Source organism: Chiroxiphia lanceolata, chromosome 4 (assembly GCF_009829145.1).
Source record: "Chiroxiphia lanceolata isolate bChiLan1 chromosome 4, bChiLan1.pri, whole genome shotgun sequence".
NCBI lineage: Eukaryota > Metazoa > Chordata > Aves > Passeriformes > Pipridae > Chiroxiphia > Chiroxiphia lanceolata.
The window spans coordinates 12,683,592-12,707,473 of record NC_045640.1 but is presented as its reverse complement, the minus strand read 5'-3'; the positions used below and the strand labels follow the sequence as shown (position 1 = coordinate 12,707,473).

General features: G+C 40.3%; 1 protein-coding gene across 2 annotated transcripts in view; it reads left to right on the top strand.

The window, feature by feature from the left end:
- The first annotated feature begins 314 nt into the window (after positions 1-314).
- KIAA0232 (KIAA0232 ortholog) overlaps positions 315-23,882 on the top strand; it is a 66,420-nt gene continuing 42,852 nt past the window's right edge. The window contains exons 1-2 of one of the 2 annotated variants that reach the window (XM_032686978.1): positions 315-477; positions 17,920-18,423. In XM_032686978.1, the coding sequence (XP_032542869.1) occupies positions 18,193-18,423 (231 nt within the window). In that variant the 5' untranslated portion in view covers positions 315-477; positions 17,920-18,192. Of the gene's footprint in view, positions 478-17,919; positions 18,424-20,219; positions 20,268-23,882 lie in introns of those variants that run through there. The other variant, XM_032686979.1, reaches the window with a different exon arrangement.

The following is a 23,882-nucleotide window of genomic DNA, read 5'->3' as shown; positions in this document are numbered from 1 at the left end:
CTGCGCCGCGGCCCCGCCACGGAGGCGGCTCGCCGGCGCTCGGGCCCTACGGACGGGGGTGGGAACGGCAAGGGGTGGGATGGGATGGGACCGGACACAGCAGCACGTCTGTCCCATATCACGGCTCCCCCTCATCTGGCCCGCCCGACGCGGCCCCACGGATCCGGGATCCCGGATCAGCGATCCGGGCCGCCCTCTGGGCGGAGGGATACGGGGAGGAGCCGGCGGCGCGGTCCGCCGGGGCGCTGAGTCCCGTTGCCGGGTGACGGCGCGGGCGGCCCGGCCCCCTCCCGCCCTCTCCCCCTCCCTCCCCGTGGCGCTGGAGCCGCCGCTGCCGCCAGTTTACGTAACGCCTCCCGGGGCAGGTCCCGGCTCCGTCCCGCCCGCCTCACTCGGGGACGGCAGCAGCGGGACGGAGTCCGCCGCCTCCTCCGGCTGCCAGAGGCCCCAGGGCCCCGCTCTGCGCCGCCACGGCAGGTAAATGCCCGCCGCGGGCCCGGGGAGCAGAGGGAGGGGCAGGGCTGGAGGGAGGGAGGGAGGGAGGGGGAGCGGCAGCCGCCCTCCCCGTGGAACGGGAGGACGGAGCCGGGAGGCGGCGGCGGGCGCCCTTCCCCTCCCCCGCCTCCTTCCCGCCGTTGCGCTGGGACGGGCGGGCTGGACCCCCGGGAGCACTGGGGCCCGGCCGGGCAGGCCCGCGCATCCCTGTCCTCTCCGCTAACTGCCCGGGAAGAGGAGGAGTTGCCGGGCCGGGCCTGGCCCCTCCGGGAGGATGGTTTCCCGGGACGGCGCGTCCTGCTCCTGAGCTGCGGCTGGCGCAGCGCGGCGGGAACGTGCCGGGGGAGCGGGAGGAAGGGGCCGGGGAGGGGGTGACAGGAGCGCCGGGGGCCGGGCGGGGGGCGGCTGCCGGCCGGCGGCGGGCAGGGCTCGGGGGCGGGGCCGGGGGCCCGGCCGGGGTGCCCCGGTCCGAGCGCTGCCCGGGAGGGGAACGGAGCCCTCCCCGGCTGTCCCCGGCCCCGCGCTCTTCCATCACGGCGGGACCCGGCGCCAGCTGAGCGACTTGGCCGGGGGGGAGGTGCCGACCTGGAGCGGGAGAGCCGGGGCCCGGTGCTCTCGGGCCGGGTCACGCCCCGGGAGCAGAGGAGGAGGAGGAGGAGGAGGGGGGAGGCGAAGGCGGCAGCTGCAGCACCCGCCCGCCGCGGGTGCCGGCCCGCGCCGGTGTCACTCGGCGCCAGCGGACGGGAGAGCGGAGGATGTGGCGGTTCGGGTCGGGGTAGCGAGAGCCCGAGCCGGGCAGCGCCTCCCCTGCCCCGCCTGACCCCGGGGCTGAGGTGACGGGGCCGTGCCGGGCCCGGCCGGCGCTCACGCCGTGACCTTTCATCCTGTGCGATCGCACAGAGCGCAGCAGCGGCCGCGCACCGGCGAGGGGGAGCCGGGGCCGGGCCGGGCAGATGAAAACCGCCCCGGCCGAGCCGCGGTGCTGCAGCGCTGCCCCGGGGGCCGATCTGGCGGGACTCGCTCCCCTCCTATCTTTTTTTTTTTTTTTTTCCCCTTTCCAGCAGCATTGTCCTTTAGGGCCTATTGAAGGCAAAAGGCGGATAGGGAGGCTCGGGCTGCTGCTGAGGAGGCGGAGCTGGGCTGATGGCGGACTGACGGGAGCCGCATCCTATGGGCGCGGGCAGCCGGCGCCGCCGGGGCGGGCCCGCGGCCGCGGCCTCTCGCGGGCGATGGGCGGGGTGGGGGACAAGGTTTGGCGAAGGTTACAGCTGAATGCAGAAGTGACACGAACTGACACTTCGCTCCGGCTAACTCGTTTCCATCTTCTCCTCGTGTCGCCTACGATTAAAAGTATACACGTATGGAGTCGTGTTATGAAACTTTGGGAAAAGCCAAAGTGCGGTGCTTTTTTTTTCCCCGGTCTTGTCTTTGTTTTAATTACTCATTGCAGTACCTGATACTGATCTGAAGGGTAAAAATAGTGTGATTTGCTTGTCCTTCCTTTAAATAAAAGGCATTCCTGTGTTCTGATGTTTTCTGTGTATAAGTAATTTGGGTTGCGGTTTATAAGCTTGGGATCAGAGGACACTGGTATGGGTAGTTGATTTTCCTCATTCAAACCCTTTTAAATGTTTAGATTTTTGCCCTTCTGTTGCACACCATACATCAGTTCTGTGTTCCTGGGATGAAGTGGGAATTGCAGATCGACTTTGGTTTCTTAGCTGTCAAAATTGAGCTCGTGATGATTCAGTAGATAATTGTGTAAAACAAACTACTTCACTGCAGTGCTTAAACCCCAAGTATTGCGGGCTCCTCACAATCCATGGGAGTCTGTAATTGACATTTTTCTTTATTATTTAAGACAAAAATATGCCTTATAATAGTAAATGACATGGAACTTGATTGTTACTTGACATGAAACTGTACAGATTTTATTTTGTACTGATCCTCCATCTGCCGTTTCTTGTCAGTATGGATATGCTAAAATGGTAGTGTACAAACCTTCCCTTCCAATTGATAAAGCATATTGTATAGGTATCAAAATCTTCTCTTTTGATCTTTGAGATGTAAGAGGGGATGTAGGTAAACTTGAATAAAATGAGTAGCACACTGTATATTTTTAATGTTACTGATTTTCAAAGACTTGAGAATTATAGGGGAAATCCTGATTTGTACAGTCCATTGAAGGCATCAGCAGTTTATATCCCCACCATGTTGTGCTTGACAGATATTCCCACATGTGCAGTCACAGAACTTTATCGATTCATTTGGTGCACCGTGCATTTGAGACCAGAGATTCTGCAAATTTGAGTTTAGTATGTTACCATCCAGCTTTTCTGCTGGTGGAGTAAGAAGGAATCAGAAGGAAAATAAGGATCAAACAGATCTATATGTGACCCAGGAGGGAAAAACGGAGGCCTTGAACTTCTTATGTTATCTTAATATACTGATTTCATAGTCTGTATTCCCCACCGCTTTTGTTGTTGTTGTGATTTGTTATTCTTCCAAGTAAGAGAAATTCCATAGGGGTAAAATGATGTCAGCATTTTCATTTGCTCATTTGCTGTGCATTCTAGCAGGAATAGGGACCGTGAAAGATCTAGATACTGTTCAAAACTTCATTGTTTGTCCTTCTTGAACATCTTTTTTCTAGGTGAATAGGGGAATGAAGCAACCAAGAGGTTGGCTTTATACTTAGCATGGGTGAATTTTCTTGTGGGATTTTACTGGGTTTTAGGCATAGCGTTGGAGAGTCAGAATAGGCGTTTTGTCTACTTAGCTACAATCCTAGCAAAATCATATCTCAGTTTGCTGCTTCTTTAAGCAGTAGCTAATAACTAAAAGGAACAACTTAGTACTATGCTAAGATAGGCAAAAATGCCTGCTAAAGCACAATGTGGTGAAGGCAGCATGACTTAGAATTCCTGTAGGCTAAGAGGTAGCAGGAACTATTCCAGTTATCTGCACTGCCAGTGGAGCTTGGAATACAAATGATCTTCTAGAAGCTATTTAATATGTTCTGTTTATTGGGATAGTTTCTTCTGTCTTGTGGAACAGAGATTGGAATCCTTCCTTTTAGTCCAACCAGTGACAGGCTGGTTAGATAATTTGTAAATGTAATTGTAGAAAGGAGATGTTGTGTTGTGTCCATCCCCTCAGCCCCACTCTAGGAATTTTTTCCTAGTAAGGTCAATTTCATGATACAAAATACAAATGTTCAAATGAATATATGAATGTTCAGTTGCATTTCAGTACACAAGCAAAAAGGAAATTGTATGATCGGAAGGAAAAGTGTGGGTTTTTTTCTTAATTTGGAGATAGTTTACCAGACTTTTCAAGGCAGAAGGACCATTTAACTGTGGGACTGCCAGAGTGTTTTAGTAGAAAAAGATCTAGATGAGCTAGTTATAATATTTTTCCTGAAAAGCATCTTGTTCTACTTACCTGAAAGTTGGTTGAGTACATATTTAATGGATGTTGAGAGATTGAATGTGTATTTTATTGGCCCACAGTGATGGTTAGGGGGTGTGGGGGTAAGGGTTGAGTAGCTTGAACATTCGGTACAAAGGTTATTCTTTCACAGATTTCCTACTAGAAGTTATTTCTGTAGCTTTACTGGAAGCTACTGAATACTTTGAAATTTTATTCATCTACTTCCTTTATAATTTCATGTGCAAGGTGTTTGGATCTACCTGCATAAAACTATGCATTGTTTCTGCATCACCTATATTCTGTTCATAACTTAGCTTCCATATGTCCACTGTGTTATCTGTGTTTCCAAGACATTTATTTCTAAGGCAGTGGTGTGGAAATTTAAACTGTGAAGTATTTAAATACGTCTTTTACTGTTGTGATATTACATGTTGTTTTTTTGGTTTGAATAGATGGACTAGCTTGGTTGTAGAAGAATTCTGAAGGGAGACGCAGTTACATTGCAGATGAGATTTTGCGTATATAGACTGTGGAAAAAGGTACAGAGAGAGAGATAAGGGAATAAGAGACTAGGGGTACCTGAAGGCCAGAAAAAATAAAGCAACCTGTCATAAGATGGTATAGTCTTAACATCAGAGCAGCAGAGTGGAGTTGCAAGATGCATAAACTGTGCAGGGTTATTCCAGGTAGTGTTACCTAGTCAGGACTTGGATTGAGATAGTAATCTTCAACAGTAAAGTGGGAAAACATACACAGATTGATTCAAGAAATTATTTTGGTCATTTAGCATGTGGCATATGTACTTTTTAAGAAAAGAAAGTGTTTTATTAGTCTAAAGAAAAAAGTCTGCTTGAAGCATCACTAAGAAAGAAATCAGTAATGCGTGTTGCTGCTATTGGATGAGTAATTAATCCTCACTAGGTCCTTGAGACCCTGTAATTTGTTATTATAAACTTGAAACAAATTTGAAGACTGTGGCTGAATGGAAGTACAACTTTAAAACATTACACTGTATTTAGGACACTGGGGTATCCTGAAAGAAATGGAGCCGGCTTCCAGTGATTTGTCTGGTTGATAGCTTTACTTTTAAAACTTCTGGAAAAACTTTAACTGTTTCATGATATTTTAATTCTGATGTCTGCAGATTTTGAGCTCATGGCCATTACCAATTAGCTAAAGATTACTGTTGAGTGAATTCCTGTTCTCCTGGTTCTGTATTCTGGGGTAGAAGTTCACTCTGCTGCATATTCAACTCTTGCACTTGACAGCGAAACTGAGTTACCTTTAGTAATTTTGTTCTATTAATGTTTTTATAGCTATTTTGATGGAAGGCATGTCGAACTGTGTGAGGTGGCAAAAGTTTTAAAATGTCTCCATATGTTCAAATATGAGTTTAATTGTCACTTGTAGTTCATTTTTTCACCAGCCTCTCTGAACAGAATATCTTACCAGCTTCAGAGAAACCTCAGAGTTCCAGTTTTTAGTAACTTTGTTCTTGAATTGTGAAAGAAATGCCTTGGTTAACAAAACAGTAACTTCCTTGAAGAGAAGTAATGTAATGCTGACCTGCTGTTTTTGTAAGAAGTTTTCTGGTTGTGATAGCTTAATATTTTGCATTTTAGGCAAATGACAGCTTTCCAGCTCTCATTTGAAGTAGCAAACAGCAAATGTATTATTTTAAGAGCAGTATTAAACTGTCTTATCTATTCAGGTTTTTCTTTAGAAAGTAGCATTTTTAGGCAACATACTTCATCATAGAAGTAGAGATATAAGATGACAACAAATATCACCACTGTTTTTATGGGAAAAGACATCCTGGTTGCTTTACAACACAAACTGAACGAACAATGCCTATGCAAATGCATTCAAATGCTAAAATAGAGATTATTTCACGTGACTTGCTATTCTGTTCAAAATAGCAGAGTATCTTACTTCAGATCTCAATTTCATAAATATATAGAATTCCATTTAGTAATATTTGGGGAATAAAAATTAGAGGTGATAGAAGTGCGGGAGAAAAGCACTTGAAGCCATTTCCTTTGTAGGCCTACAGTATTTTCTGTCCTGTAAAGTCAGTATCTTCTCTGCTGGTTAAGTTATAGAACTTGCAAATTCAGCTTGTCAGAACTCTTTGCATTTACTGAGCCTCTTGTGGCTGACACATCTTGTATGTTTTTGCACTATTATTAATGAAAACATTGTCTATATATGACTTCCAACTGAGTTATGGTAACCTGTTTTTTATTGAAAGAACTGTTGAAGAGACTGTATGGTTAGGCAAAGATGCATTTGTTTTTAAACCCTTCATGAGGCTATTTTAAGCTTTTCAAAAAGATAGTAATTAACTCCCTGAATTACAGAGAAAGTATAGAAAACTTCAATAGTAAGTATTCAGAAAAGATCTTCAGAGAAATTAAAGAAACTAATAAACCAAAGCAAAATGTATAGTGTGGTCATTATCTAGTTAGATGTTTATATACAGCTGGGTTATTAACTTTGGAAGTATAAATAGCAGGACAAATACCATAGCCTTTAAATGAGCACTGGTGGTTGGATCTCTGGCATTCACAATTCATTCTGCTTTTCCTTTCCTGACTGGAAGATGCAATATATGCCTAAAAGTAAATTGTATATTGACTGAAATAAATCCTGTGTGGCTACACTGCAAGAGTGGGCACTGGGCTACTTGGTGCTGCAGAAGCGTTCCAGCTGATGTGAAGAGCACTGAATATTTTAACAGGGTGGTCCCACTGGTGGCCTGGGGGATGATTCCATCTGCCTGAGCCTTGGAAGAGTCCCCAACACTGCTGTGGCACAGTGGTGCTGTGTCTGTACACTGAGGTGTTCAAAACTGGAGGCAGGTCTGTTTTAATGCACGCACAAGAACCTTGCTGCTTGGGCCTCCAAGCCATTGGCATCCCACTTGGGAAGGGAGTTCAAACGCAGACAGATAGCTGTTGGTGACAGGTAGTTTGAACTGCTCTAAAAGTTGAGTAAATAAAAGACATCAGGAGGGCAGGAAGGAGAGATATAGCTTTTGATAAATAGTGTCCCTGTGAAGATTCTCATGGGACTGAACAGAAAAGACTGTAACTATCTCCTCCTTGAAGTATGATCTAGACAAATATTTCTCCCAGGATCTCTCAGGCCCAGTAGCAGTCAGTCCATCCAGGTGATCTCTGTGTGTAATAGGCTTGAGGGAAGCAGGGGAGAGCAAGATGCTTGTCACTGCCCTTGCTCTGGTATGCTGATAAAATCTGTGGTTTTAAATTGACCAACTTAAATCGTACCACTGTCTTCAATGGTAAAAAGAAATTTAACAGGACAGTCTGAAACCTGATGTCAGCGGTACTGAAATTACACTGATGATTGGGGGCAACTGTAGAGTATGAGGTGAGTTTTTGAGGTACACGCGTGTCACCTTCTTCAGTAACACTCTTTCCCTTGGGCTCTCCACACTTGGGTGATCCATCCCATTCTAGGCCAGTTCCAGTACAACGCCTGCCTCTCTCAGCAAAACTGAAGCAACCAGTAATTTCTTTGTCGTCTCCAGGCTACTGTTACAGTGGAATTCTGTTTGTGCTTTTTGAAGACTGGTCCACCAAAAATGAATTTTTTTCCATTTGGAACAAACTGATGCAGTTCGTCCCTGCAACCACACAGTGGGTGTGTTAAGTACAAGGACAAAAGGGTGAGAACACGGAAGGGAGGATGAGAGAAACAGTAGAACGTCTTGTCCTCTCGTGGTGGCAGCGGCGGTGCCGTTCGTGTTACACCAACTCGCCTTTGAGTCAGCCACACAGGTTTCTCTGTCAAGATGCTGCTGCTGTTCTCTTGTAAGTTAGTTATTGCTGGTATAAAAACCATCACTTCTGGTTTTTGCCAACTGGTATTTGTGGTGGCAATAGTAGTAATTCCTTCAAATTTTGTCAGTCATGTGCAGCATTCGTTTTAAGTTAATTTTTAATGTGAGGAATATTTACTTAAATTCTTTTTCATTAGATACTGATTTGTATTTTTAAACTTATAAAAAAATACCGTACATACATGTGCATTTTTATTTTTTCAGATAGAATTTAAAAAAAATGTAATCATTTAAATAAAATGTAGTCACATTTAAATAAAGTAAAATTTAGTTCAAACACCGTATGGACGGTAACAAACTAAACTGGAAAAAAAGTTTGTTGTGTCAGTTTATGTTTGTTGGTTTTTAAGAACAGAATAGAATTATTAGGACTGTACTGGTAGCTGGATAAACTTTTGGATAAATTTTTACTAAAATAATGTCATTGTTGCCATTGTTAATGGCAGTTGGGCATTTGAAAATAGTGAAGCAGTATTTCACTCCTCTAGGTTCAGGCAATTGACAGATATTTTTCCATTTCTTAAATCTGATCAATAAAGGTGTTTTTAACAATTTTAAGTCCTTCTTAAATTAATTAGCAAAATTCTTTGAGATAAAATTCCTTGGGTTGAGGGGTTGCAGGTTACAGATGTGCGGTACCTAATCTGGTACAATTGCACAACAAACTGTGCTACTGCTGTGGTTTATTTGTCATGTGTTATTTTGTGTTGTTATGCTCTGAGCTCCATTATGTTTATTGATATAGAACTGGTGGCTACATGCTGCATAACAAAGGGTTTTTTTAATGCATCTTTAATATTGAGTCTTGACCTCCTGAAACAGTTTCTTGAAGGAGCTGTGAAACTTGCCAACTATTAGGCTTATTAATTATTTTTTTTTAAGTTATATCATGTGTACTGAAGGACCACCTCGTAAGTCCCCACTATGCAGAGATGCTTTTTCACAAGTTTGCTATATGTAGTAAGAACCCTTCCAAAAGAGTCTGTTTATGAAGCCCCTTTCAAACCTTATAATTCTATGAAGTGATGAAATTTTGGGATGTAGTGGACATAGTATGCTGTGACTGTTCTTCACGGTGTGTGTAGGTTTTGCTGCTAGTCATGCTTTTTCCCCCTTTCTGTCTTGATATTTTTTCTTACAAGTTTTGCATTATCCAACTTATATAATTTATTTGTTTTGCAAAAGTGAAGAATAAACAGTTTACTGAGAATTTGAGGTCTTTGATATACAACTGAACCCTCAGTGCAGGTGTCTCACCTGCTAATCCTGCAGTCCATTAACAATCGTTTCCCAGGGCTCGGGTTTTGCTCTCTGACAGGATTGATGTTTTGACATCTTGTAACAAAGTTCATGGATGTTAATGATGTGCAGCCCTGTGAGTGGATCAGCTAATTGAACTCCTCCAGCTACTGGTTTTTGAAGTGTTGTTCTTGTATGATGGTGAACATGAATGTTTTATAAGAACAGCTGTACTGGTTCAGACAAAGGCTTTGACAAATCCAGCACTTGTCTGCAACAGCATCTGTAAGGGAGCAGTTGGGGACAAAAAAGAACAGGGAGAGTGCGTGTGTGTGATACCTCTCCTAAATACTCCCTCAGCCTCACGCTATTTTCATTCCAGGGGATTTCCTGACCCTGATGTGGTTTGTCTAGTTGGAAACTCTCAAGGGATCTCTCTTATTCAATTTCCACTGAAGCCCATCTAATTTTTTTTTATTTGAGTCTTCAGTATCTCTTGGCAAGTTATTCTAGTAGTTGTTGTGCAAAGTTTTGTACGTAGCTCTTATTAACTCATTGGTACTTTTTATTAATAAAGACCAGACATTGAACAGTCAGTTTCTGTCCGTGGAGAGACATGTTATCTTTGATATTACAGGACCAGGTTTGCATGTTCTGTACAGTATGCATGCAAAACATTAATTCACTGACACAAAAATGACTTCAGTTTTGTTCTGTGATTTGTTCTTTTGACTACTGCTGAGTTTGAGCTTATAGTACCATGAAATATCTAACATACTACTTAGGAAATAGATCCTGGGATTAATAGTCAGCTCACAACACATTGATTTATGCATTAATAGCATCAGGTGGTTATTCCCCCTGTGTCTCATTTCAGGTTTACCTATGCTGAATTTTGTTTGCCTTTTTATTGCCCAATCCAGTTTCAAAAGGTCCTTCTGCATTTTTTCAGTTACTTTGTGCTCACTATCCCTGATCTCTTGCTTTCCTTTGTCACCCTTTGCCACCTTGCTAACTGTGTCACCCATCTCATCTTCCCAGAATTTATCAGGTAATGCAGGTCCCAGCGCAGAATCCTTCAGAACTGTGCTGGTGACTCCCCCAGTGTCATCTTGATTATGTCTCTGTTTTTTTCCTTTGCTAACCTAAGTAACTGAGGCTTATATGGTAGCTCTTGAATCCTTGGAGTAATTCCATTAAGCTTTTATACAGGATTAACAGCTTCAGATTTTCATTTGGATAAGTGTTATGAAAATAAGCTTGCAGATTTGCAAGGAAAAAAAATGCTGCAGTAGCAGCCACGCACTAGTTTCTGTCTGCCCTGTGGGTTCTCTGACTTAAGTTATGCTAGAACTGTAAGCCCAGCCTTGTTAGACGTCAGTCCACTACAAAACATATATCCATTACAAGTAAGACTCTATCACTCTTGCACTTCTTGGTAATGCTTCTTGAAAAAGGTGGCTCTATATATATCTAAAAGTAAATTTCCAGAGCTGCTTTTATGCTTTAGACCACTTTCAGTTCTTTGATTCCTGCCGGCTGTTTAATCTGTGTTTCTCATAGCAGGGCAGTGCTTCTGAAGCTTTGTGGTAGGACTTGTCTGAACTGAGATGGAGAGAGAGCCATAAACATTATAGTATTTTTTTTGGTTTAGAGTAGTGCTTCAGTGCCTTGGTCACGAATCAAGCCCGTGCTCCACTGTTTATTGTGCAATAACATCGGACTTTGCCAGTGCATAAAGAAGTTGTCCTTGCTCTGAAGATTATACAGCCAAATTTCTTAGATTATCAAGGAATGTGGTTAAAAAATAACAACTTCTCTTACTTCTGAATTCACACGTCTTTTAAATGCCATGTGAAATTTATTAAGGACACAGATTCTATTGTTTGCTAGACTTTAAATAGGCTTTGTTTCTGGGCTTTGACAGTGCCTTCCCCAGTGTGTGGCCACTCGGTTTGTATGTTAAGGATTTGTTGATTTTTTTTTTTTTTTTTCACGGAAAGAAACAAAAGAAATTATGGTAAAATTGCAGAGTCTCCCATAATATAGAAGAACAGTTTGGACTTATGTTACCATCATATGATGTGGTCATACTTTTGATTATCAGTCTTCTAAAGGAGACTGAAATTCACTGGGGTGTGTATGTGATTTTAGTACGTTGTTGGGCAAGCTTGATAACATTTTACTTTGATTTATACTAATTAGGATTTGCATATTTATTCCTACCTTTAGTTGTCAGGGAGAGGAAGGATTGTTTGCTTTTATTACAACCATTCTGGGAAACAATACTACTTTGAAAAAACTTTCCTGATTTAAATACATGGATACCTACATCCACATTTTAAAAAAAAAAGTATATAATTTTTTTTTTCTCTCTTCAGTGAATAATAGTCATACATAGTCAAAGACCATAGTGGACAAACTTTTGAAATGAGAGCTGTTAATTGTAAACTATGTAACGTACTGGTATATTTCAAAGAATAATAAAGGAAACTTTGTATAAAACAGCAGTTTCGACTTAACTATTGTGTGAGAATGTGTTTGGTCTAATTGTTAACATGTAGCAGTAGGCAGAATGAAGCACTGGAAACACAGATTCCCTTTTCAGAATGGAAGGAAGGAAAAAGGTACCATCTATGGCATTATCCAAGAGATCAACTTCTCTGTAGTAATGTATCAAAATGTATAAGAGCAAGTTTGAGTCTACAGAGAATTATTTGCAGATTATGCAAATTAGCAGTATATTAGTTTTCAACTTCCTTCAATATGTAATTCAGTAAGATTTTTTTTTTCTACTGAGAGTGTAGATCCCAGTGTAGTGAATTTAAACCTGCAGACAATTTGCTTCCTTTTTAAGTTACCTTTGGTGATCTCCAAGACATCATCTGTGGACCTGTAGTGCACCTGAAAGGACATTTTTAAGGGGTATAGTTTTTACGCTCTTATTCCAATATTTTCCACTACTTTAAAAGTTGATAGTAGATAAATCTTTAAGAAAATTTGAAAGCTTGTTAAAACATTAATTCTTTTTTCATTTACAAAACATGTTTGTTTAGGACCTTGCTGTGTGGATACACAATTTTCAGAGGCCTCTTGGTGCTGATAAAATACAGATGAGGTTACCTTAGATTAATTCAGTGGGTTTTGTGGTTTGGCTTTGGTTACTGTTTTGTAAGATTAGAAATAATTAGGGGAAAAAAAAAAGTTACTTTTAAACACCTTAAAATAACTTCTTTTTTTTTTTTTTTTTTTTAAATGAAAGGGAATATGGAGACAAAAAGCTGTTCAAGATATTGAATTAACTTGCTCGGCATCAGCGTTTAGTCAGTCTTTCTGTTGATAGTCTGATATGGATAGTTCCACACCCCAGCACTTTCTGGGTGTGCTTGTATCAAGCTTCATTGAAGAGTGATTTCCTTGCACCTTTCTTCTACTGTGCTCCTTGGTAATCTCTGTGATTTTACACTGCCATGCTGTGTTCCACAGACACAACTCTCACAAGAAGCTGTTTGTGTTGCTCTAATTATTGTGGTACCGAGACATTTTTTTTTTTAAAACCCATTCTATGCATTTGCTATGACAATACCCCTATTTCATTTTATTTAGGAGGAAGACTAGGATTATTTAGTCTTCATGAAAGGTTATTTACCATGCAAGAGCAAGTCTGTTGTAGAGGACAAACCTGGAGTGTTCCAGCTTCAGTTTCTGTGCCATTGATCCTCCTTTCTGTTGCTTGCTGTAGGTTATTTAAAATTGCTGTTTTACTGTACCTAGATCTCAGGAGACTAAAGCTTTGTTGTTGTCTTCTGCTTTCTGTTGTAGATCAAAAGAATGTTTAGTGACTGTCACACTGAATAGAATTTTGAGAAATACTTCTATTCTAAGAAAATCTAAGTTGAAAAATCCAAGTGTTTACACAATATTGTATTCTCATTCCTTTACAAGACACTTCATTATTGGCTCTTGTGCCTCTAGTGGTTAAGCTGTTGACAGTTTATCTACTGTGACCTTGTAAGGTCATTGATTAGTATTGCAAAAACTGAAGGTTACTTAAAAGGAAAAAATATACTAGGAAGTGAAGTAAGTAGAAATTATTTTGATATAATAATGTACTTTTTACTTTGTGCTTGTAAATAAAAAGTAGTTTTCACAAACTTTTGATAGAAATGTGTACATTTTTATTTGGTGATTCTCATTATAAGGCATGTCCCTCTGTCGTATTTTATAGCTGGAAATTAAGAATTCTTTCTAATTTAGCAGTTAAAATAACTAGCCTTGCACTAATTATTTAGGCTGTGAAGTGCTCCCCCTGTTCAGATTAGCCCTGGCCATTGTTTGGGATGGAGAAAGATATTTATAGTGAGACAGTGAAAAAGATTTAAAAGGGATAATAACTCATTTGTCAGAAAATGTTATCTCTAAAATCAAGCTTCACATCTATCAGTAGAAATGTTTAGTCCTTGAGTGATTTATATTAATTTGATATTAAAAGTCTCTCTCTAGTACTGGCATGGGAAAATACTCAGTTTGTATAAAATTTTGTTAATTGTAAAACAGAATGGAAATGTTTAAGGCTTTCTCTAGAACAAAGTACTTGAGAGATGTAACATGAGAACACTCAAATATTATTTAGGAAATTTGTTTAGGTTTTCAGTTTTTATATCATGTATATATTTTGTAAATGAATGTTAAAATAGGTAATTGAATATGATATTTAAAAAAGCTGAACTATAATATTTGAACATTCTAAAAGTTTTGTTGTCCAGTTTCTTAATTCCTCTTATAACCTGTCTCTCTGTTGCTGTCTCTTCCCTCTCCTCCTAATAAAAGCAAGACACACTTTAACTGAAGTCAATCAGATTTTGTTAGCCTAGATCTCAACAACTGAGTTTCTCAAATGGCTCACATAAATAAGTGTTAAGATAGAAAAGAGAGGCCACATTAGCATCTCATTCACGGAAAAGCTGAAGCATAAACTCAGTCCTTACTAGGTGTTAAAGAGCTAAACAATGTGTCAAAGTTTTGATTGAAGTGACTTAGTATCCAGAAGCTTTGCAATATTGTAGCATCAGAATGGTTTGGGTTGAAAGGAATCCTTAAAGATCATCAATTCTCACTTCTGTGGGCAGGGACATCTTTCACTACATGAGGTCGCACAAAGCCCTGCCCAGCCTGACCTTGAATAGTTGAAATAGATTATCTGCAACTTCTCTGGACAAGTCGTTCAGTGTCTCACCACCTTCATTGTTGAAAATGTCTTCCTTGCGTCCAATCTAAATCTACCAGTTTTCAGTTTAAAACCCTGTCACTAGAGACCCTCATAAAAAGTCTGTCCCCATTTTTGTTACAAGGCCCCTTTAAGTTCCTTCAGGACCTGTGGATGTATGTCATCACATCGACTCTTGCACCTTTAGGTTCCTTAAGTAGTCTCAGACCTGACCTTTTCCTGCAGTAGATGGTTCTTCATTCTCCCAGTCCCCGCCTTTGCCTGGGGCAGTGTGTCTGGAGCACTTGTTGGTGAAGAGCAAGACAAAAAAAATCACTGAATACTTCAGCCTTCTCCACGTCCTGGGTAACCAGCTTTCCCATTTCCTTCCAGAGAAGGTCCCTTTTATCACTGATGTACCTATAGAAACTTTTCTTGTCGCCCTTGATGTCTGTGGTCAGATTTAATTCTGTCAGGGCTTTCTTTAGCTTTCCTAACCACTTGGACAATTCCTGGCTGCTTGGACAATTTCTCTGTATTCCTCCCAAGCTACCTCTCCTTGTTTCCACCCTCTGTAGGCTTCCTTTTTCTGTTTGTGTTTGTCCAACAGCTTCTTGTTCATCCACACAGGTGCCCGGTGTTTTTCCCTGACTTCCTTTGGTAGGCATGTGTTGCTCCTGAACTTGGAGGAGGTGATCCTTGAGTATTAAGGAGTTTTCTTGGGCCTCTCTTTCCTCCAGGGATTCTACCAAGCAGATCCCTGAAGAAGCCAAACTCTGCTCTCCTTAAGTCCAGGGTAATGAGCTTGCTGTGCTCCCTCCTTGCTGCCCTAAGGATCTTGAACTTCACTGTTTCATGGTCACTGCAGCCCAGGCTGCCCTTGAGCTTCATGTTCCCCACGAGCCCCTACTATCTGGGGAGAGCAAGACCCAGCATAGCACCTCTCCTTGTTGGCTCCTGTGTAGCTCAGGAAAGGAACTTATTATCACATTCCAGGGACCTCCTGGTCCTGGATTGCTTATGCCCTACTGTGTTGTCCCCCTAACAGATTTTGGGGTGGTTGAAGTCCCCCATGAGGACCAGGGCTTGTGAACAGGAGACTGTTTCTGTCTGTCTATAGAGGGCCTCATCCACTCCATCTTCCTGGTTGGGTGGCACGTAGCAGACCCCGCTGTAATGTCACTTGTCCCTGCCCTCCCTTTAATCCTGACCCATAGCCTTAGTTGGCACTGTGCACTGCACTGAATCACTGACATAGAGGGTAACATCCCCTCCTTGTCTCCCCTACCTGTCCTTCCTAAAGACCTTGTATCCTTCCATTCCAACACTCCAGTCATAGGAGTTGTCCCACCACATCTTAGTGATGCTGGGAAGATGACAGCCCTGTGTGCATGTGCACGTCTCTAACTTCTTTTTCTTTGCCTGTGCAATAGAGGCATTTAGGTTGGACTCCCAATGAAGCCAACTTAGTGGCTGGAGTGGCAGGAATTCCTTTGTGCATTCTTCAGATGCTCTCCTGCTGACCTACGATCCCTCTCCAGGCTCTGAGCATCTCTTGCTGGCTCTGGCATCAAACTGGTAGCAGTGGGATGGATTGAGGCTCCCCTTCCCCAGCAACTTCAGTTTAAAGCCGTCTTCTCCAGCTCAGCCAGCCTGTGACTGAAGATGCTCTTCCCTTTTTCTACCAGTCCCCAGTAGACCAGGGAGACCTGCTGAATTAGAACAAACTAATTTCTCATTCAATCACTTTCTCACTTTTTTTTTTTAAATTGGATTTTCTTCCCTGTCCTTTCATAATTCATTTTTCCGGTGGAACTTTGTGGCAGAAAGTTGTTGATTTCTTGAACATTAAGGTGGTTCTGCTCGATGTCTCAAACAAGACAAATGAAATGTGTCAGTTTTCCCATAGGTGTGAGATGCGGGGCTTGGGGGGCTGACTCTGACTGTGACATTGACTTAGGGAGAGTGTTCATGACGTGCTGTGATGTGGAGAGCACAAAGGACAAAGTAGGTCTTACAGTGGAATGCTGTCCTTCAACAGTTAGGATAGTAAGGACTTCTTAAGAGTTTGGACTTGTGGGTTTTGTATTTGGACTATCTTGGTTACAATATTAGACTTTTCTCATACTTTCTGTTCTTTAATTTTGTGGTGAAGCAGTAACCTCCTGGACCTTGCAGGATGTTTCTATTTACTGTTATTTGCACTTGCTTACAAGATTGTGACTAATGCAGGCACATTGCTGACAAAGATTGAATACCCTTTCTCGAGGTACACACTGCCACCAGAGAAGAAAGGTCACTTCAGCATAGCATAGGGATTTGTGAACTCGTAGCAACTGATCCTAATGGATTTCTTTTTGGTGATGTTGCAATTGACTCAGTAAAGATCTGGAATATACAGTTGTACCTGGGTGGTGGTGCAAAGTCAGCTCCTAAAAACTGCCATCTTTTGTTGTGTCGACATGTATCAACTTTCAATTTTCTTTTGCCACGAAACACATGCTGTCCCCATGAAATGTTTCCCACAGTATGTAGTTTATATGGTTATATTAGGTGATGTCTGCTTTGAGTGTATTGGTTATCTTGCAGTGGGGTTGAAAGAAAATAGTAGATTTTGCTTAGATACATCAATCTTTTTTCTTTCCTTTTGGGGGAGGGATATTTCCTGCTAGGATTTGAGCCTTGTTTTCTCTTGCTGAGAGAAGCTGGAGAGGAGAGAGAAGGCCTACACAAATGCCAGATTGGCATGTGGTTGATGTGCAGACCAATCCAGAAATGCCTTTTTTGGACCGTTGTCTTCTGCATTAGAGAGCAGAATGTGCTGACGTGTGTGGTGCTTGCACCTTCTGCCCCTTACTTATCGAGATTGATTTGGGACTGTGGGTGGTGTAAGTCTTAGTTTGTCTATTTTAGGATATGGTTTAGAGTGTAAGCTCTCAGGTAAGACAGGTGTATGCTTTGTGTAAAGAGTGTTAAATGTTAATTCTGGCATGGGTAAATTATGTTCTGCTCATATTTCTAAAGTTATTCCAGGGATTTATATTTTTATAAGGACAGATTTTGGATGATAAAATGTTTTGGTGCCCTGAATCAAGGCAAATAATCAAAACTGAAAAAAAAACCCACAAAAAACAAACCACCAAAAAACCGGAACCTGAAGGTATTTAGTGGTAGGATTTATGAAACTCCTGGCCAGATGAATTTCATAAACTCAGTGTTTTATAAGCATGACACTTTTTTCTATTCTGGAAGTGAGAATCACTGCAAAACAGTAGGATTATATTGTCTTCTAGTGATGCAAAATATACAGACACTCTTTATTCAAACTTACATAGATTTTTTTTTTTTTAATCAAAGTGGGTTTTTCAGCTGATAAAGTGATAAAATCTCAGCTTTCCCATAAAGCTGGGTCAAACATATATTTCAGTCAGCAGATTAGTTGTGAAGTCTTTGATGAAAGAATCTCTCTTCCTGCATTAGACAGTACATTTTCTAAAAGTCACTTTTAAACTTGAAATAATTCCTGTCACTCTTCAAAATGACTCTGAATAGATGTATTTTATATTTGGAGTAAGCAGTATGTGAATGACTGCTTTCTACTTCGGGTGTTTTTTTTCACTGTTTAATATTATTCATGTATGGATACATATTATCACAACTTATCATTTTTTCCTCTTTATAGGTCCTGCTGGGGACTTGCATCTGGCCTCAATGTGAAATTAAGGTAGAAAAACACATCTACATATGTGTTTGCTATTAGGATTTAGTTTATTCACTGGTCATGCCTGAAGAGTGATGTTCGTCTCTAGACGGCTAACTGCCAGGAAATATAAATGATTGTCCTAGAAGTCAAGCCTCTCTCCTATTTACTGGAGTGAAAATCACCTCCAGATATCGTCGGAAAATCAACTGCAGAAAATGCTTCACGTTATAAGGATGCCAACCACCTAGATTCATGCGCCCTATCTGTACAGTTGTTGTGGATGGTTTGCCATCTGAAAGCTCCTCAAGCTCTTATCCAGGCCCTGTATCTGTTTCTGAAATGTCTCTGCTACATGCTTTGGGTCCAGTGCAGACCTGGCTGGGACAAGAGCTAGAGAAGTGTGGCATTGATGCCATGATTTATACTCGGTATGTCCTCAGTCTTCTGCTGCATGATAGCTATGACTACGACCTGCAGGAACAGGTATTTACATATTTTAGATGTTGTCCAGTGAAAGTGAGTTTTTGTATCAGTTATGTTTTGTGTATTATACCTTGGTATGCCTCAGATGGGGGGCGGTTGTCTTTAAGTGGGTGGGTGGAAGGGGGGTATAAACCACACGGGAGTCAAATTTGATGGGTGAACTGAGATTAAGGTAGTAAGGTTGCTGTATGAGCAATTACATGAAACAAAGTTTTCACATTGTTACAGTTGATACCAGAATTATTAACACTGGAATGTTCTGTATGGTAAAGGAAGACCTTCACTGCTCGTGATTATAAGGTTAATTTAATATTGGAACATCAGTAAACTAATGTAATTCTCATGAAGTGTGTGTCAAATTGCTCTGCTCCACAGTAGTTTGTAGACCCGCCCCTCATCACTTCTCCTGGATTTCATCTTGTGCTATTTTCAGTAAAGAATTAAAAAAAAAAAAAATCACTTTTTTTTTTTTAGTATTCAGGTATTTAAAATACATTATTGTACATGCATTATTCATCTCTTCTAAATCATGTTAATGCTGATAAAAGGCATGCAAGAGAGTTGTTCTGTAATACAGAAAGGGCAGAGAAAAGTGAAACTGTGTATCAGATGTGCACAGCTCACAGTGCTTCCTTCTGCATTTATTGCTGTGCATTTTGTATGACCCTACAACATACTCTTCAGTCTTGATTTCATCTCTTTTTTTATTTCTCTCTCTTTTTTTTTTAATTTCTCCAGATCATGAACCTGTTTCAAATACTTTTAATAGTGGAGTTTTGTAGATACGGGGCTCAGGGAAATTATGGTGTTTTTAAGAAGGGGTGGTGATGCTGTTCTCAAAGGCTTTGTCTTGCAAGGTGATTGTGATGACAGTGGGAAGGAGGGAAAGCAAATACCTGTTATTTGGTGGCTTAATTATTAGTTCTTTTTTGTTGCTGTTGTTTTGGTTATACCTCACGCATTACTACCAAACTGCTTCAGAACTTTCATTGTCTTTTAGTTTATCTTTTTAAAAATCCAGCAAAAGTAGGGCAGGGTATTATGAAATAGATGTAAATGTAAGTGAAGCAGAAAAAACTTCATACTGCCAGTTTTTGAACTCTTAGCAACCATTACTGTGCATAAAAGCCTTCATGCCTCCATTGTGCAAACCAGAAAACTTTATATGTAAAAGTTTTTTCGGTTCAAAAGTTTATCTGGCAGCAGTGGATGTCACCAGGAACAACCCCATGATTAATAATAATAATGTGAAAAAAAAAACAAAACAGTTGTAAGCACTTTTCAGAATGTACCTTAACATTTAGGTCTTGGTCAGACATGAATAGCTGTATTTTCAAAGGTCACAGAAAAAGGTTACAAAATCTGTTTGGAAGGAGTGTATGGGATGAGGATGGAAAAAAAGAAACCAAGTGAAACCGCATCAGAACTTGAGGAGCTTTACAGATAGCCCTGTGGCCTTGGGGAAAAATGAAGACATGTTTCTTTCAGTCCATTTTAGACCACAGTCATAACTGTGAAGTTGCTACTGTGATAATTTCAAATTACTGAAGTGCCCAAATTAGTTTTCTTTTTATCAGGCTTTGCAAGAAGCAGGGTAACTGTATTATGAGAACCTCGTTCTGTTTATTTCTCGTTTCGATACCTTAACTGGATCCTTTGTGGGTTTGATAACAGAGCTTTAAGGAATGTGTCTGTTCTTTTTCCAAGTTGGTTATCTGAACCTAATGAGCCAAAGGGAGAAGAACACCACATGCTGGCAGGGTAGCCAAAACCCGTGTTGCTGAGTGGGTGCTGTGGTACCCGTGTACAGGATGTCTTCTGAACGACATCGAGCTTTGAACCTGGTAGTTTCTTTTCCATCTTCTTCTATTTGATCCTGTTTATAACATAGTTTTACTGCCTTTGTTCACCCTACTTCAAATTACTATTTTTTAAGTTTTGAGATTTAATATCAGTTTAGTTTTGGGATGATATTCTGCAGTAATGATTGGATGCATCTGTTGTGAAACATACTGCTACCTAGTTGCTTTCTCAAATAACTTAGTCTTTAAAGCCTGCAAGTACAAATATCTTATAGGGAAAATTGAGGAGTCTTAAAACACACTGTTGTTCTGTTGCTTATTTTATTATTTATTTTTAAATTTATTTTTATTTTACTTATTTCCTACTGGTTTTTTTGTATGATCTGACATTTTAAAATTAGTTTTGGTTTATTTAAGTCATTCAGAAACAAGAAAATTTATACTCTAAAACATGTTTACATCTAAGCAATTTCAGTCCAATTTTGATGATGAGTACAATTTTAGGACAAAGGGGAAAAACAAATACTAGTGTTGTTTACAAATAGAAATCAGGGAATAGAGCAGCAGTTAAATACCTAAACGAGAAATAATTTAGGAGTAAAGTATTTAGAGCTGCTGAGCTCCTTTAATTCAGATTAATTCTCATCATAAATTTGGTTCTTGGCATCTCAGGATTTTTTTCCTCCTATACAATTCCTTTAATTCTTTAGAAAGAATTTCCAGGGAAAGAACTGTTTTCAATAGTGTGCTTATTGCAGTGATTTCTCTCCACCTTAGAGAACAGCTACAAAGAGGCACTCTCTTCACATGGAGTCACATGGAGAAGACAAGGGAAAATGGGTATGGGTTGCAGTGGGTGCAGTTTCATCTTGATATGAAAATGTTTTTCTTTTTGTTGTTTCTTTTATAGTGAGAACAATCATTCACTGGAACAGCCTCCTCAGGAACGTGGTAGAGTCCCCATTGCTGGAGGTTTTTGAGACGCAGTAGGACATGTGCTGGATAGTCTTGTGTAGGCTCTTTCCCTTGAAAGGGTAGACCAGATGATTTTTTGAGGTCCCTTCCAGCCTGGGCTGTTCTGTGATTCTCTGAATCTTTGCTTTTAGAACTCTGTTTTTGTAGGGATTGAGTAGCCATCCCTTTTTCCTCAAACTACAGCAATGACTTCTATTTTGAGCAGGTTAGAAGGAATGCATGTTCTCACAATGGGATTACACATATGAGCAATCCATTGCAATTCACTTTTTTGGGGGGTGCTAGTGATGAAGAGGGCAGATTTAGGAAGTCTTATGGATACTGTCATTTTCATTAGAAATGCTGAAAACTCAAGTTAAGATGGTCATTACAATCTTTCCACCTCGGAATGTTGATGACATCATTAGCACTGTGTTAGTTGCTTCAGGGAGCCTCCTTCAGTGCTTTTTTTGTAGTGTTCTGGTGTCATCAGCTGTAGCAGACAAATGGAACTCTGAAGTCCTGAACTGAGGTTCTGTCAGGTAAGTACAAAAAGATTTAATATAAAAAAATGAGTGAAAAAACAATTCCCAGCCTTACTAGGCATACCCAGGTGTTTAAGATATCAGTGTTGTACCATGAGTCATTTCTGTTTACATTTAAAGTAAGAATTTCAAAAGAATATGTGAGCCTTGATTAACTAGGTCTTCAGGGTTATTTTTGAGAATAAGCAGGGTGTTCCTTTCTGGTTTGTTAGTAATATTTAATATGTGGGTTTTGGTCTTGATTCTGATGCAGTCTTCTGTGGCTTCCTCCAGTATTATTTGTCTCTGGACAGTGTGCTAGTTTGATGTGTGGATAGAAGATAAGATTAAGGAAGGAGGGGGAGGTTGTGTTGTATGGGTTTTTTTCTTCCCCCCCCCCTTTTTTTTTTGTATGTGTGTGAATCTGGGGGTTTTTTTGGAGTTGTAGGGTTTTTCTTGGTTTTTTTTTTGTTTTGGTTTGGGTTTTTTTGTTTGTTTGGTTGGTTTGGTTTGGTTTTGGGTTTTGCTTGTGTTTTGTTTGGTTTTATTAGTAGTGTTAATTCCATGCCTGGCCCAATTAGAAATATCTGTGTTGGGTATCATTACATGGATTCAGGCTCAGTATCACAAAATGTTAGATCAGTAAGTCACAAATTTTCAGAGAGTTTTTGCAAGTACAGGAAACATAAATGAAAGTAAAACCCTAATTCACTGCAACCAAATCTTACTGGAAGGTTTGCAATTTCTATTCTGATTCATTGGCTTAAACTGTAATATTTATTAATATATTGGGAAAATTTACAGGCAAGTATGTTTTGCCCAGCTGTGTCTCAAAGGACAAGAGAGCTTTCAAGGAAAGAAACTTGTTAATGATAAATTGCACTATGGTACCAAGATCTTCAGGTCTGCTATGGTTGTACATATGTTATACATACCTAGGAAGAATTACTGTAACGTCCTCTAAATACACACACTTTTAATGTTTGTTGGGGTTTTTGTTTTGCTTTGTTTTTAAATACTCAAGGACTGAAGGTAACTTAGTCATCGTTGGCATTTAGAGCACAATTCTTATTCAAGCCAGACTTGCTACTTTTGGGAATCAGTCTAAAAGCTTACAATGTGAAAATTCTTAAAGAGTCCTTCATTCTTAGTGTGTATACTTTTTTCCTTTCTTTTTTTTTTCCTCTCCTGCTTTTTGTTAGCAGCAATGATATTGCTGGTGGGAGGGTTTAAGAAGGCAGAAGGAGGAGGCTCTTTGAGATTTTTTTTTTTCCCAATGTTGACAGATGGATTAGAGTATACAAAACCAGTATGAATTGGGGTTGCATATTTTCCTTGATTTTTGTGATACAGTTCATAGAAATAGTTTGGGACATTTTGTGGCTAGTTAGTTTAGGTTTGTCATATCAGAAGACAAGTAAGGACTTCAGTCAGAGTTTTGCCCTTTTTTTTTACTATAAACGAATATGTGCTTGCTTACAAAATTTCTAGAGAACATGATTCTCAAATTGATTTACACATATATTTGGTATCTACATGGTAGAATTTACTAAAGGAATCTGTTGAACCATGTTATGTAACATTCATTATTTAGGTGTATTAGGGTTTTTTGTTTGTTTTGTATGATTTGAGGCCTATCAATGGTGTCTGTCCAAAATGCTACAAACCATTGGTATTTTGTTCTGAGGTAGATGACCTTTTAGTTGCTTTTGGTCCATTAAGAAAAAATCTCATAAAATTGATATGTATTTACAGACTGTCTTATGTAAGTAAAGTGCATAATGTTTCTGTTAAGTATATATGCTTTCATCTTTTCATTTTATGACTGAATTTTCTTACTTTGGAATAAAGGATAAATTAAGGAAAAAATCATAAAAACTACTGACAAATTTTTATCTTTTGGGGACCCACAGAATTGCTGTTGGTGGACATCTCAACGTTGTGAGGCAGCCTTTTGACTTCACACTAGATTGATTTTTAGTCAGAATACCTTACTCTTACTTTCCTAGTGGAAAATTTCTGATTATTGTTTAAATGCTAATTAAAAGTATATTTGTAGATGCATGTGTTCTCAAACCAGTTTTGTGATACAGTAAATATTACATTAAGTTAATATAATCTGTGTGAAGCAGAAGGCATTGCCTTAAAATATATTGTGTGAAACATTATTTAATTGAAT